The sequence below is a fragment of the Pithys albifrons genome, chromosome 25, assembly GCF_047495875.1.
Source record: "Pithys albifrons albifrons isolate INPA30051 chromosome 25, PitAlb_v1, whole genome shotgun sequence".
Classification (NCBI taxonomy): domain Eukaryota; kingdom Metazoa; phylum Chordata; class Aves; order Passeriformes; family Thamnophilidae; genus Pithys; species Pithys albifrons.
This window is the reverse complement of record NC_092482.1, coordinates 5,917,060-5,929,435: the sequence shown is the minus strand read 5'-3', so window position 1 is coordinate 5,929,435 and position 12,376 is coordinate 5,917,060. Positions and strand designations below refer to the sequence as shown.

Below are 12,376 nucleotides of genomic sequence, written 5' to 3'. Positions count from 1 at the left end.
CATGGAAACTCTGAATGGGAAGAAGCTTCCTGGTAACCCAAGGACAGCATCACCCACCAAACTGCCACATTAAGAGGCAGGTGAACCCCAATCTTTCCCTTAAATTTGCATAAATCCCTCTTTTCTCCACCAGGCTTCCAAACTGGCCAAATACAGGTCTGTTCTTTTTCAGGATTTTAGTAGCACCAAGGCTCACAGCAGCAGGAAAAGTTGGGGCTGAGCCTTCTCCTTCCTTCCCACGTTCCCAGCCACCAATCCCAGCACTCAGTACACAAAAACTCACCAGCCACAGAGAGGGTGACACCGATGACACTCTGGTGACACAGCACGGCCAGGAGGGCTCAGGGGAGCAGGGGCAAGGCAGGGCCAGCACAGCCAGGCTGGCTCAGGCCTCAGGGACCCTCAGAACACCCTCAGTGTGGGTAAAATGATCTCACCAGAGCCCTGGGCTCCCACTGGGGCCACAGGAGGCTAAAAAAAGTCACTCAAGGTACACACATTTCCCATGTGCAAAGGGTGACACAAAGAAAAAAGGTGCAAGGAAGAAAAGGAGATGAGGAATCTGGAGCAGGGACAGCCCACAGAATACGGGGCTTTGCCCAGTTACTCAGCAGATTCCAGAGTGGCACTGGATGGAGCACCTGTGATGCACAACACGGCCCTGGGCCAGACCTCTCACCCCTCCCAAACAGCACAGAAACACCTGCAAAACCACCCCAGAGATTTCCAGCACGGAATTATTTGGCCAAGAGACAAGATTTCAGCTGGCAGGAATGAAAACTGTGACTGTCCCAGGCTGATACCCAGCAAAGCATGACTGAGCTCCTGGCAAAGGGCAGTGATGCAAACACATCCTGCAGCACAGGGACACTGAACCAGAGGGGATGCACCACAGGAAGGGACTTCACAGACACAGCTGCTCCCTCACATTTTAAGGCCTTTCAGGATGATGAGATCTATCAGCAATAAGAGATTTTTTAATTTTTAAATAAATATGGAATAAAATCACTGCACAGCCCTCAAGGTGATTTCACACAACACGGCCCCACATCCCAGAGCAGTGCCTGGCTGGTCCTCACAGGGCAGAGGAGCAAATCTCCCCATGTCCCACGGCCCCAAGGGGTCTCCAGGGCCTCAGAGCACCCTTAGGGCCCCCAAAATCCGTCCCCATGGGAACAAGGACACCCCAGCCTCAGAGAAGCCCCTCGGGAATCCCACAATCCTGCCCCACATCCCACAGCACCAAGGGGTCACCCCGCTGTCACAGCATCCCTAGGGCTCCCTGCCCCTCAGGGAGAGGGCTCAGCACACCCCACAGCGCCCCAGGGCACCCCAAAATCCTGACAGCGGCACTGAGAGACCACCAGGGCTTCCCTGCACCCTCAGGGCACCCCACGATGTGCCCCACACCCCCTAAGGAAGGGGCTCACCCCAACCCCCGGGGGCCCCCAGACACTCACCCCACAGCCCCGAGGGGTCCCCACGGCTCTCACAGCACCCCCAGGACACCCTAAATCCTGCCCTGCAACCTCAGGGCAGCCTCAGGGGCCGCTAAACACGGGCAGAGGGGTCACCCTGCACTCTCTGTGCCCCAGAGGGATCCCCCGGGCCTGTCCCACACCCCATAGCACCAACCCGGCCTCACAGCACCCCTGCGGGACCCCAAAGCCGTGCCCCAAAGCCCCGCCCCAAAGCCCTGTCCCCCCAAATCCCCTCCCAAAGCCCTGTCTCAAAACCCCGTCCCAAAGCCCTGCCCCACACCGAGGGAACCACCCCGGCTCCTGAGGGACCCACAGCCCCGTCCCACACGCCACATCATCACCAAAGGGCCACCCCCGGGGCACACGGGTAGGGGGTCACCCCCGAGTCCCCTGCACGGCCCCACGGGGCCCACAGAGCCCCCCCGGGGGGCCGCCCGGGGCCGAATGGCAGCGGGGCTGGGGGAGGCCCGGGCTGTCCCGGCTGGGGTCCCGCGGCCGGCCCGCACACGCACACCCACACCCACACTACCACTCCCACTCACACTCACTCACACACCCACACTCACACTCACACTCACACTCACTCACACACCCACACCCACACTCACACTCACACTCACTCACACACCCACACTCACCCCCTCTCTCACTCCCTCACACTCACCCGCGCCGCCATGTTGCTGCCGCAGCGCTGACCGCCCGGTCCCGCGGCCGCCAGGGGGCGGTGCGGCGCAGGCGCGCGGCGCGGGGGGCGGGGGCTGGGGGAGGCCACGCCTCCTCCGCTGTTCGCAGTCTTCGATTGGTTGTCTGACCTGCCACTCACAGAAGGCAGGGACGCCCGCGCCTGGGAGGGCCCGCCCACCGGGCTGGAGGTGAGGGGCGGGGCGTCTTCCTGTCAGTCAGGCGAGCGCGGCGGGGATTGGTCAGCGGGGCGGGGTGGGCGGGGCCGCGGAATGGGACGGGGCACGGGGGTTTGCGGGGATCCCGCGAGGGGGCGGGGCGAGATGGGATGGGAATGGGACGGGAATGGGATTGGGGTGGGACGGGATGGGATGGGAATGGGACTGGAATGGACATGGAACGGGAATGGGATGGGAATGGGACTGGATGGGACAGGAATGGGACCGGGATGAGACGAGAATGGGATTGGGATGGGACGGGAATGGGAATGGGATTGGTGTGGGATGGAATGAGACCGGGAATGGGACCAGGATGGGACACGGGATGGAACCGGGATGGGACAGGAATGGGGTTGGAGTGGGACGGGGATGAGACAGGAATGGGCCTGAGGTGGGACAGGATGGGACACAGGATGGGAATGGGAATGGGACCGGGATGGAACCGGGATGGGATGGGAAAGGGATTGGGGTGGGGTGGGGTGGGAATGGGACCGGGCATGGGACACAGGATGGGACAGGAATGGGAATGGGATTGGAGTGAGACGGGATGGGACACGGGATGGGATGGGAATGGGACGGGGATGGGATGGGAAAGGGATTGGGGTAGGATGGGAATGGGACCGGGAATGGGACATGAGATGGGACAGGATGGGACACGGGATGGAATAGGAAGGGTCACAGGATGGGACCGGAGTGGGACGGGAATGGGATTGGGATGGGACAGGAAAGGGATTGGGGTGGGACAGGAATTGGACCAGGAATGGGACCAGGATGGACACGGGCTGGAACCGGGATGGGACACAAGATGGGACAGGGATGGGACTGGGGATGGAAGCAGGATGGGACAGGGATGGGACTGGGGATGGAAGCAGGATGGGACACGGGGTGGGACCGGCATGGCAAACAGGATAGGAAACGGGGTGTGCCCGGGATGGGACCAGGAGGGAACACGGGATGGGACACGGGATGTGCCAGAACGGAGAGGGGATGGTGCCCTGGAGGGGCCTCGGTAGGGCTGGCCCGATCCTTGTCCTCATCCTGTTCCCAGAGCCTGTTCCCGGTCCCTGAGCCGCTCCCTGAGCCGGTCCCTGAGCCGCTCCCTGAGCCGGTGCCTGACCCGGTGCCTGACCCGGTCCCTGACCCGGTCCCTGACCCGGTGCCTGACCCGGTCCCTGACCCGGTCCCTGACCCGGTGCCTGAGCCGCTCCCTGACCCGGTCCCTGACCCGGTCCCTGACCCGGTCCCTGACCCGGTCCCTGACCCGGTGCCTGAGCCGCTCCCTGACCCGGTCCCTGAGCCGGTGCCTGACCCGGTGCCATCCCGTGGCAGGACCGGCCAAGCCTCCCGGTGCGAGGCTGAGACTGCCAGGGAGCCCCTGCTGCAATTCCTTAAATTCTTTAGTTTTCATTTAATTCTAATTATTTTTACATAGTTTTTAATAATCATTATTTTTAATATTTAAACAGTGTGTTGTTACTATATTAATAGTAGCATTAACACATTTTATATATTTTCTCATATATAATACATTATATGTTATATATTTTTGTAGCTATATATGATTGCATAACTTTAATAAAAACTTTTAAATATTTTTTCTTTAAATTTAATTCTGTTTTGATTTAATCTGACTAATTCTGTTCCTGCTCCAAGGAGGCAGCAGCTGCAAACAGGATGTCATGGCCTCTTCCAATGGCACATCCAGTGGCTGAACTGCTTTCCCGAGGGGACTCTCCATTGAACAGCACCTGGCTGGCACTAATGGCTGTTCCTGTATTTGTGACCAAAGTTCCAGGTGTGTGTGAGCCCCAGAGCCAGTGACAGCCCAGAGCTGTAATTCCAGGTGCCACAGCCTGGAATTTGCTCATTCCTTGGCTGGGAGAGCTGAGGCTCCCCACACTGGGGTGTGTCACCTGCTCCCTGCAGCTCCTGCCACAGCCTGAGCACTGACAGCACTGACAGCACTGACAGTTGGGCTTTAGAATCACAGAATGGATTGAGGTAGAAAAGAGCTCTGAGATCATCAAGTCCAACCCTTGGTCCAACTCCAGTCCCTTTACCAGATCATGGCACTCAGTGCCACGGCCAAGCTCAGCTGAAAAACCTCCAGGGATGGGGAATCCACCCCCTCTCTGGGCAGCCCATTCCAATCCCTGAGCACTCTCTCTGCAAAGAATTTCTTTCTCATCTCCAACTTCAATTTCCCCTGGCAGAGCTTGAGCCCATCGTGCCCCCTTGTCCTATTGCTGAGTGCCTGGGAGAAGAGACCAACCCCCAGCTGGCCAGAACTTCCCTTCAGGCAGTTCCAGACAGTGCTGAGGTCACCTCTGAGCCTCCTCTTCTCCAGGCTGAACACCCCCAGCTCCCTCAGCCTCTCCCCATAGGACTTTGGGATGTGGATCCATGTGGGACCCACTCCTGGGATTCAGCTGAAAAAGAGCTTCAGTCTGGAGCAGCAGGTCATAGTGGAGACACTGAGGGGTGGAAATGGCTTGTCCACAGTGCCCATCCCTCTGTGTGAGTTCAGCCAGAGGCTGCAATCCCAGGGGTGCTCCATGGTTGGACTCTGAGGGGGGAGGTGGCAGATTCTCTGCCCCAAAGCTCATTGGCAAAGCCCAACAGCCTGGGAGTCACTGCAGGAGCTTTGATGCACCAGCAACCTGTGCCAGCAGCTCCTGCCAGGGCTCTGGAGCAGCATAAAATATTCATGTGGGCTGTAACTGCTGGTTTGCTGCCTTGAACAGGTACCAAGGCAGCTGTGACCAAGAAGGCAATGCCAAGTCCATGGAAAACTGGCACTGGGGGCACGTTATTGCAGTGGGCCATGGAGCACTGGCCTGGGGGGGCACAGAAATGGGGTGGGTGCCTGAACCTGCTGTGGCTGACCCAGCAGTGCATGGACTGTGTCCTGTGTGTGCTGCTGCCCCAGCACTGAGCTGGGGCTGAGCAGTGTGGTTTGGAGGGGAGCTGCAGCGCTCTGAGCTTCACAGATCTCAGCTGTGTGGCCTTGAAGAGACACCTCATGAAGCAAGAAATGCCAGAGATGGAGCATATGAATTTGTAGGGAAATAGCTGAGAGGGACAGTGACACAGTGGCTGTGCCTACCCACGTTCTACTGCTTCAAAAGGGGGAGAAAAGCAAAGTAAAGCTCCCCAAACCAAGCACAAAGGTGCCTCTGGCTCCTGAGCCAGCCCCAAAGGCCAGCCCCAAATCCCTGCCCCACATCCCCCCAGTCCTGCCCCACAGCTCCAAATCCCTGCCCCACATCCCCCCAGTCCTGCCCCACAGCCCCAAATCCCTGCCCCACATCCCCCCAGTCCTGCCCCACAGTCCCAAATCCCTGCCCCACATCCTCAAATCCCTGCCCCACATCCCCCCAGTCCTGCCCCACAGCTCCAAATCCCTGCCCCACATGCCCCCAGTCCTGCCCCACATCCCCCCAGTCCTGCCCCACAGTCCCAAATCCCTGCCCCACATCCTCAAATCCCTGCCCCACATCCCCCCAGTCCTGCCCCACATCTCCAAATCCCGGCCCCACATACCCCCAGTCCTGCCCCACATCCCCCCAGTCCTGCCCCACAGTCCCAAATCCCTGCCCCACATCCTCAAATCCCTGCCCCACATGCCCCCAGTCCTGCCCCACATCCCCTCAGTCCTGCCCCACAGCTCCAAATCCCTGCCCCACATGCCCCCAGTCCTGCCCCACATGCCCCCAGTCCTGCCCCACATGCCCCCAGTCCTGCCCCACAGCCCAAATCCCTACCCCCAGGGACAGGCAGCAAGGAATGGAGCCGAGGGCTGGCACACACTGTGGAACCAAGACCTTCCCTCCTGCAGTGAATCCCTGGGCTTCCAGCGGGCACATCACCTGTGTCTGGAGTGCCTGGGTGGGCTTAGGAAGGGGCTGGGCAGACCTGACCCCACAGGCTCATCCCCCTGCTCTCCCCGTGGTCCCGTGGGCTGGGAGCACACACTGACAAAGTGAGAGATGTATCACAGCACAAAAGACCCCAACTCATAAAATAACATCTGCCTGGGGTCACGCACTGCCTGGGGCAGCCCAGACAGGGGTGGCAGCAAACATGCTGTCCCCAGAGACCATAAAAACAGCTTGAGGAGTGCAAACCAAAATAACTTGAGAAGACAAAACAAGTAGGGTTTGGCTTCAGGGTTTTTGGGTTTTCCTCTGTCCTTTTCAATAAGAGCAGAGATATTCATGTGCTTGGCAGAGCATCTGACCCAGCAGCAATGATGAGAGGTCTAAGGAAAGAAGGATGTGACACAGAGCCCCCCTTGCCTCTCCTGGCTCCCTCTGCCACCATCTCATCTTCCCTGGGGCTTCTCTCCCAGCCCTGGGGCTCTGGGGGTCCCCTGTGGGGCACACAGGGATGGCTCTGTCACTGCTGGAGGGGGCCTCTCTATATTAGAGAGCCTCTTGACTGTAGAACTTGAGGTCATTAACAATAAGGTTGAGTGCCTGTGGACCAGAATCAGGGGGAAGGCCAACAAGGCTGACACCCTTGTGGGAGTCTGTTATAGGCCACCCAACCAGGGTGATGAAGGGGATGAATTACTCTACAAGCAGCTGGCAGATGTCTCAAAATCTCCAGCCCTTGTTCTTGTGGGTGACTTTAACCTGCCAGATATCTGCTGGGAGCTCAGCACTGCAGAGAAGAGGCAGTCTAGGAGGTTCCTGGAGTGTGTAGAGGACAATTTCCTTCATCAGCTGGTAAATGAGCCTACCAGGGGTAAGGCCCCCCTAGACCTACTGTTTACCAACAGAGAGGGGCTGGTGGGAGATGTTGTAGTCTGAGGCTGTCTGGGCACAGTGACCATGAAGTAATAGAGTTTTCAATACTCAGGGATGCAAGGAGGGCCATCAATAAAACCTCTACTCTGGATTTCCGGAGGGCAGATTTCGGCCTATTCAGAAGTCTGGTCCAGAGAGTACCCTGGGAAACAACTCTTGAAAATAAGGGGGTACAGGAGGGATGGATGTCCTTCAAGAAGGAAGTCTTGAGTGCACAGGAACAGGCTGTCCCAGTGTGCCAAAATACCAGCCAGAAGGGAAGATGACCAGCTTGTTTGAACAGGGAGGTTCTGAAGGAAATCAAGGATAAAAGGAGAGCTTACCGACTGTTGAAGAAAGGACTGGGTACTCATGAAGAGTTTAGGGACTTAGGTCATTAGATGGGCAAAAGTGCAATATGAAATCAATTTGGCTACTTCTGTTAGGGACAACAAAAAGCTCTTCTATAAATACATTAATAACAAAAGGAGGGGCAAGGAAAACCTCCGTTCTCTGTTGGACTCGAGGGGAACACATTTAATCAGGAGGAGGAGAAAGCTGCAGTACTTAACACCTACTTTGCTTCAGTTTTCACCAGCAAGACAGGTGGCTCTTTGGACAGCTGGCCTTTGGAGGTGATGGACAATGACAAGAGGCTGAATAACCCCCCTAAATTCCAGGAGGATACAGTTAGTGATTTACTGAGCCAGCTGGATCCTCACAAGTCTATGGGACCAGATGGGATCCATCCCAGGGTGATGAAGGAGCTGGCAGAAGAGCTTGTCAAGCCACTCTCCATCATCTTCCAACAGTCCTGGCTCTCTGGGGAGGTCCCAGATGATTGGAAGTTGGTGAATGTCACCCCAATCCACAAAAAGGGCTGCAAGCAGGACCCTGGCAACTCCAGGCCTGTCAGCCTGACCTCAGTGCCTGGCAGGATTATGGAGAAGATCATCCTGAGTGCAATCACACAGCACCTTCAGGGTGGGCAAGGGATCAGACCCAGCCAGCATGGGTTTGGGAGGGGCAGGTCCTGTCTGAGCAACCTGATCTACTTTTATGATCAGGTGACCCACCTGGTGGATGAGGGGAAGGCTGTGGGTGGGTGTCTCTGTCTGGACTTCAGCAAGGGCTTTGACACCGTCTCCCATAATATACTCCTGGAAAAGCTGGTAGCCCATGGCCTGGACAGGTGTACCCTCTGCTGAGTCAGGAGCTGGAGGGCCAGGCCCAGAGAGTGCTGGTGAATGGAGCTGCATCCAGCTGGTCACCAGTGGTGTCCCCAGGGGTCAGTGTTGGGTCCAGTCCTGTTTAACACCTTTATTGATGATTTAGATGAGGGGATTGAGTCCTTCAGCAGCAAATTTGCTGCTGACACCAAGCTGGGAGGGAGTGTCGAGCTGCTGGAAGGCAGGAGGGCTCTGCAGAGGGATCTGGAGAGACTGGAGAGATGGGCTGATTGCAATGGGATGGAGTTCAACAAGGCCAAGTGCAGGTCCTGCCCTTTGGCCACCCCAAGCCCTGCAGCGCTCCAGGCTGGGCACAGAGTGGCTGGAGAGCAGCCAGGCAGAGGGACCTGGGGGGACTGAGGGACAGGAAGCTCAACAGGAGCCACCAGTGTGCCCAGGTGGCCAAGAAGGCCAAGGGGATCCTGGCCTGGATCCAAACTAGCGTGGCCAGCAGGCCCAGGGCAGTGACCCTTCCCCTGGACTCTGCCTTGGGGAGGCCACACCTTGAGTGTTGTGTTCAGTTCTGGGCCCCTCAGTTGAGGAAAGAGATTGAGGGGCTGGAGCGGGGCCAGAGAAGAGCAACGAGGCTGGAGAAGGGACTGGATGTGGCACTGAGTCTCCTCTTAAACACGTCCAGGGACAGAGAATCCAACATGTCTTGATCCAACCCCATTGTGATCACCAGCCCAGGGCACTCTGTGCCCTGGGCTGGTGATCACAATGGGGTTGGATCAAGGGTTGGACTTGGTGATCTCAGAGGTCTCTTCCAACCCAACTGAGAAGAGAAGAGCAACGAGGCTGGAGAAGGGACTGGAGCACAAGTACTGTGGGGAGAGGCTGAGGGAGCTGGGGGTGTTCAGCCTGGAGAAGAGGAGGCTCAGCACTGTCTGGAACTGCCTGAAGGGAAGTTCTGGCCAGGTGGGGATTGGTCTCTTCTCCCAGGCACTCAGCAATAGGACAAGGGGGCACGATGGGCTCAAGCTCTGCCAGGGGAAATTGGAGTTGGAGATGAGAAAGAAATTCTTTGCAGAGAGAGTGCTCAGGGATTGGAATGGGCTGCCCAGAGAGGGGGTGGATTCCCCATTCCTGGAGGTTTTTCAGCTGAGCTTGGCCGTGGCACTGAGTGCCATGATCTGGTGATCACAGTGGGGTTGGATCAAGGGTTGGACTTGATGATCTCAGAGGTCTCTTCCAACCCAGCTGATTCCATGATTCTGGCTCCCATGGCAGATACTGAGAACACTTGGTGACTGCTGGGGCCGGGGCAGGGCTGTTGAGGAAACATCCCTGTGTGGCAGTTCAGGAGCCACTCTGGAAGGTCCTGGGGCACCACAAGAGCTGGGACAGAGGCGCCTTCAGAGCTGCTCCTCCCGCCCACACTCACACAGCCAGACCAGGCTCCCAACCAGCTCCACCCCAGGTTTCCCAGAGCAGAACCTCAGATATCCTGATGCTTCAAATAATTTAATCACGGTGCAACAACTAAATAACCAAATCACGGCTCGAGCTGGTGCCTCTGAGGAGGGACCCCAACCAAAGGACACGCCGGGCATTCACAGCCACACAGCCCAAGCACCGGCGTGACAGGGTGTGGGGTGACGGGGTGTGGGGTGTGGGGGTGACGGGGTGTGGGGTGTGGGGTGACGGAGTGTGGGGTGTGGGGGTGACGGGGTGTGGGGTGACGGGGTGACGGGGTGTGGGGTGACGGGGTGTGGGGTGACGGGGTGTGGGGTGTGGGAGTGAGGGGGTGTGGGGGTGACGGGGTGTGGGGTGACGGGGTGTGGGGTGTGGGGGTGAGGGGGTGTGGGGGTGACGGGGTGTGGGGTGACGGGGTGCAGGGGTGACGGGGTGTGGGGTGTGGGGGTGAGGGGGTGTGGGGGTGACGGGGTGTGGGGTGACGGGGTGCAGGGGTGACGGGGTGTGGGGTGTGGGGGTGAGGGGGTGTGGGGGTGACGGGGTGTGGGGTGAGGGGGTGTGGGGGTGACAGGGTGACAGGGTGACGGGGTGACGGGGTGTGGGGTGACGGGGTGTGGGGTGTGGGGGTGAGGGGGTGTGGGGGTGACGGGGTGTGGGGTGACGGGGTGCAGGGGTGACGGGGTGTGGAGTGTGGGGGTGAGGGGGTGTGGGGGTGACAGGGTGTGGGGTGTGGGGGTGAGGGGGTGTGGGGGTGACGGGGTGTGGGGTGAGGGGGTGTGGGGGTGAGGGGGTGCGGGGTGACGGGGTGTGGGGGTGACGGGGTGTGGGGTGACGGGGTGTGGGGTGCGGGGGTGACGGGGTGTGGGGGTGACGGGGTGTGGGGGTGACGGGGTGTGGGGTGACGGGGTGTGGGGTGCGGGGGTGTGGGGTGCGGGGGTGACGGGGTGTGGGGGTGACGGGGTGCGGGGGTGACGGGGTGTGGGGTGACGGGGTGTGGGGTGCGGGGGTGTGGGGTGACGGGGTGTGGGGGTGACGGGGTGTGGGGTGAGGGGGTGCGGGGTGACGGGGTGTGGGGTGTGAGGTGTGGGGTGACGGGGTGTGGGGTGAGGGGGTGCGGGGTGATGGGGTGTGGGGTGTGAGGTGTGGGGTGACGGGGTGTGGGGGTGACGGGGTGTGGGGTGAGGGGGTGCGGGGTGATGGGGTGTGGGGTGTGAGGTGTGGGGTGACGGGGTGTGGGGGTGTGGGGTGATGGGGTGTGGGGTGACGGGGTGTGGGGGTGACGGGGTGTGGGGGTGACGGGGTGTGGGGTGAGGGGGTGCGGGGTGATGGGGTGTGGGGTGTGAGGTGTGGGGTGACGGGGTGTGGGGGTGTGGGGTGATGGTGTGTGGGGTGACGGGGTGTGGGGTGACGGGGTGTGGGATGACGGGGTGTGGGGTGTGGGGGTGACGGGGTGTGGGGTGCGGGGGTGTGGGGTGACGGGGTGTGGGATGACGGGGTGTGGGGGTGACGGGGTGTGGGGGTGACGGGGTGTGGGGTGACGGGGTGTGGGGTGACAGGGTGTGGGGGTGACGGGGTGTGGGGTGATGGGGTGTGGGGTGTGGGGGTGACAGGGTGTGGGGGTGTGGGGTGACGGGGTGTGGGGTGTGGGGGTGATGGGGTGTGGGGGTGACGGGGTGTGGGGGTGACGGGGTGTGGGGTGAGGGGGTGTGGGGTGACGGTGATGGGGTGTGGGGGTGTGAGGGTGACGGGGTGTGGGGTGATGGGGTGTGGGGTGACGGGGTGTGGGGGTGTGGGGTGACGGGGTGTGGGGTGACGGGGTGTGGGGTGGTGTGACAAAGCCCATGGTGGGTGACATGATCTAGGGGCTCATGTCATGGTGTCTGGGTGAGGGAGGTGGTCTGGGCAGGGTGACATGGCCAGAGCAGTGACAGGGCCAGGGCAGTGACAGGGCCAGGGCAGTGACAGGGCCAGGGCAGTGACAGAATCCAGGGGAATGACAAAGTCCAGATGGGTGCCATGGCCTGGGAGGTGCCATGGCCTGGGAGGTGCCATGGCCTGGCAGTGACAGGCCCCAGCAGTGCCACAGGCCCCATTTCCCCCAACAAGGCTCTCAGGGGTCCTGTGCCTCAAGTCCTTCCATCCCTCAGGGGTTCCATCCCTCAGGATTATCCCACAGCTCTGGGGGATATCCCATCCCTCAGCAATTCCCACCCCTCAGGGATATCTCATCCCTTAGGATTTCCCACCCCTCAGGTCCCTCAGGAATTCCCACCCCTCAGGGCTATCCCACCCCTCAGCCATTCCCACCCCTCAGGGCTATCCCACCCCTCAGCAGTTCCTGCCCCTCAGGAATTCCCGCCCCTCGGGGCTATCCCACCCCTCAGCCATTCCCACCCCTCAGGGCTATCCCACCCCTCGGGGCTATCCCACCCCTCAGGAATTCCCACCCCTCAGGGCTATCCCGCCCCTCAGGGCTATCCCACCCCTCGGGGCTATCCCACCCCTCGGGGCTATCCCACACCTCAGGAATTCCCGCCCCTCGGGGCTATCCCACCCCTCAG

At 60.0% G+C, this 12,376-nt stretch overlaps 1 protein-coding gene across 2 annotated transcripts in view; it reads right to left on the bottom strand.

Moving 5' to 3' along the window:
• The window catches only part of NSF (N-ethylmaleimide sensitive factor, vesicle fusing ATPase), an 81,467-nt gene extending 79,248 nt beyond the window's left edge, over window positions 1-2,219 (bottom strand). For both annotated transcript variants that reach the window (XM_071577445.1, XM_071577444.1), the window contains exon 1: window positions 2,146-2,219. In XM_071577445.1, the coding sequence (XP_071433546.1) occupies window positions 2,146-2,157 (12 nt within the window). In that variant the 5' untranslated portion in view covers window positions 2,158-2,219. The remainder of the gene's footprint in view (window positions 1-2,145) is intronic.
• Between the last annotated feature and the right edge of the window lie 10,157 nt (window positions 2,220-12,376).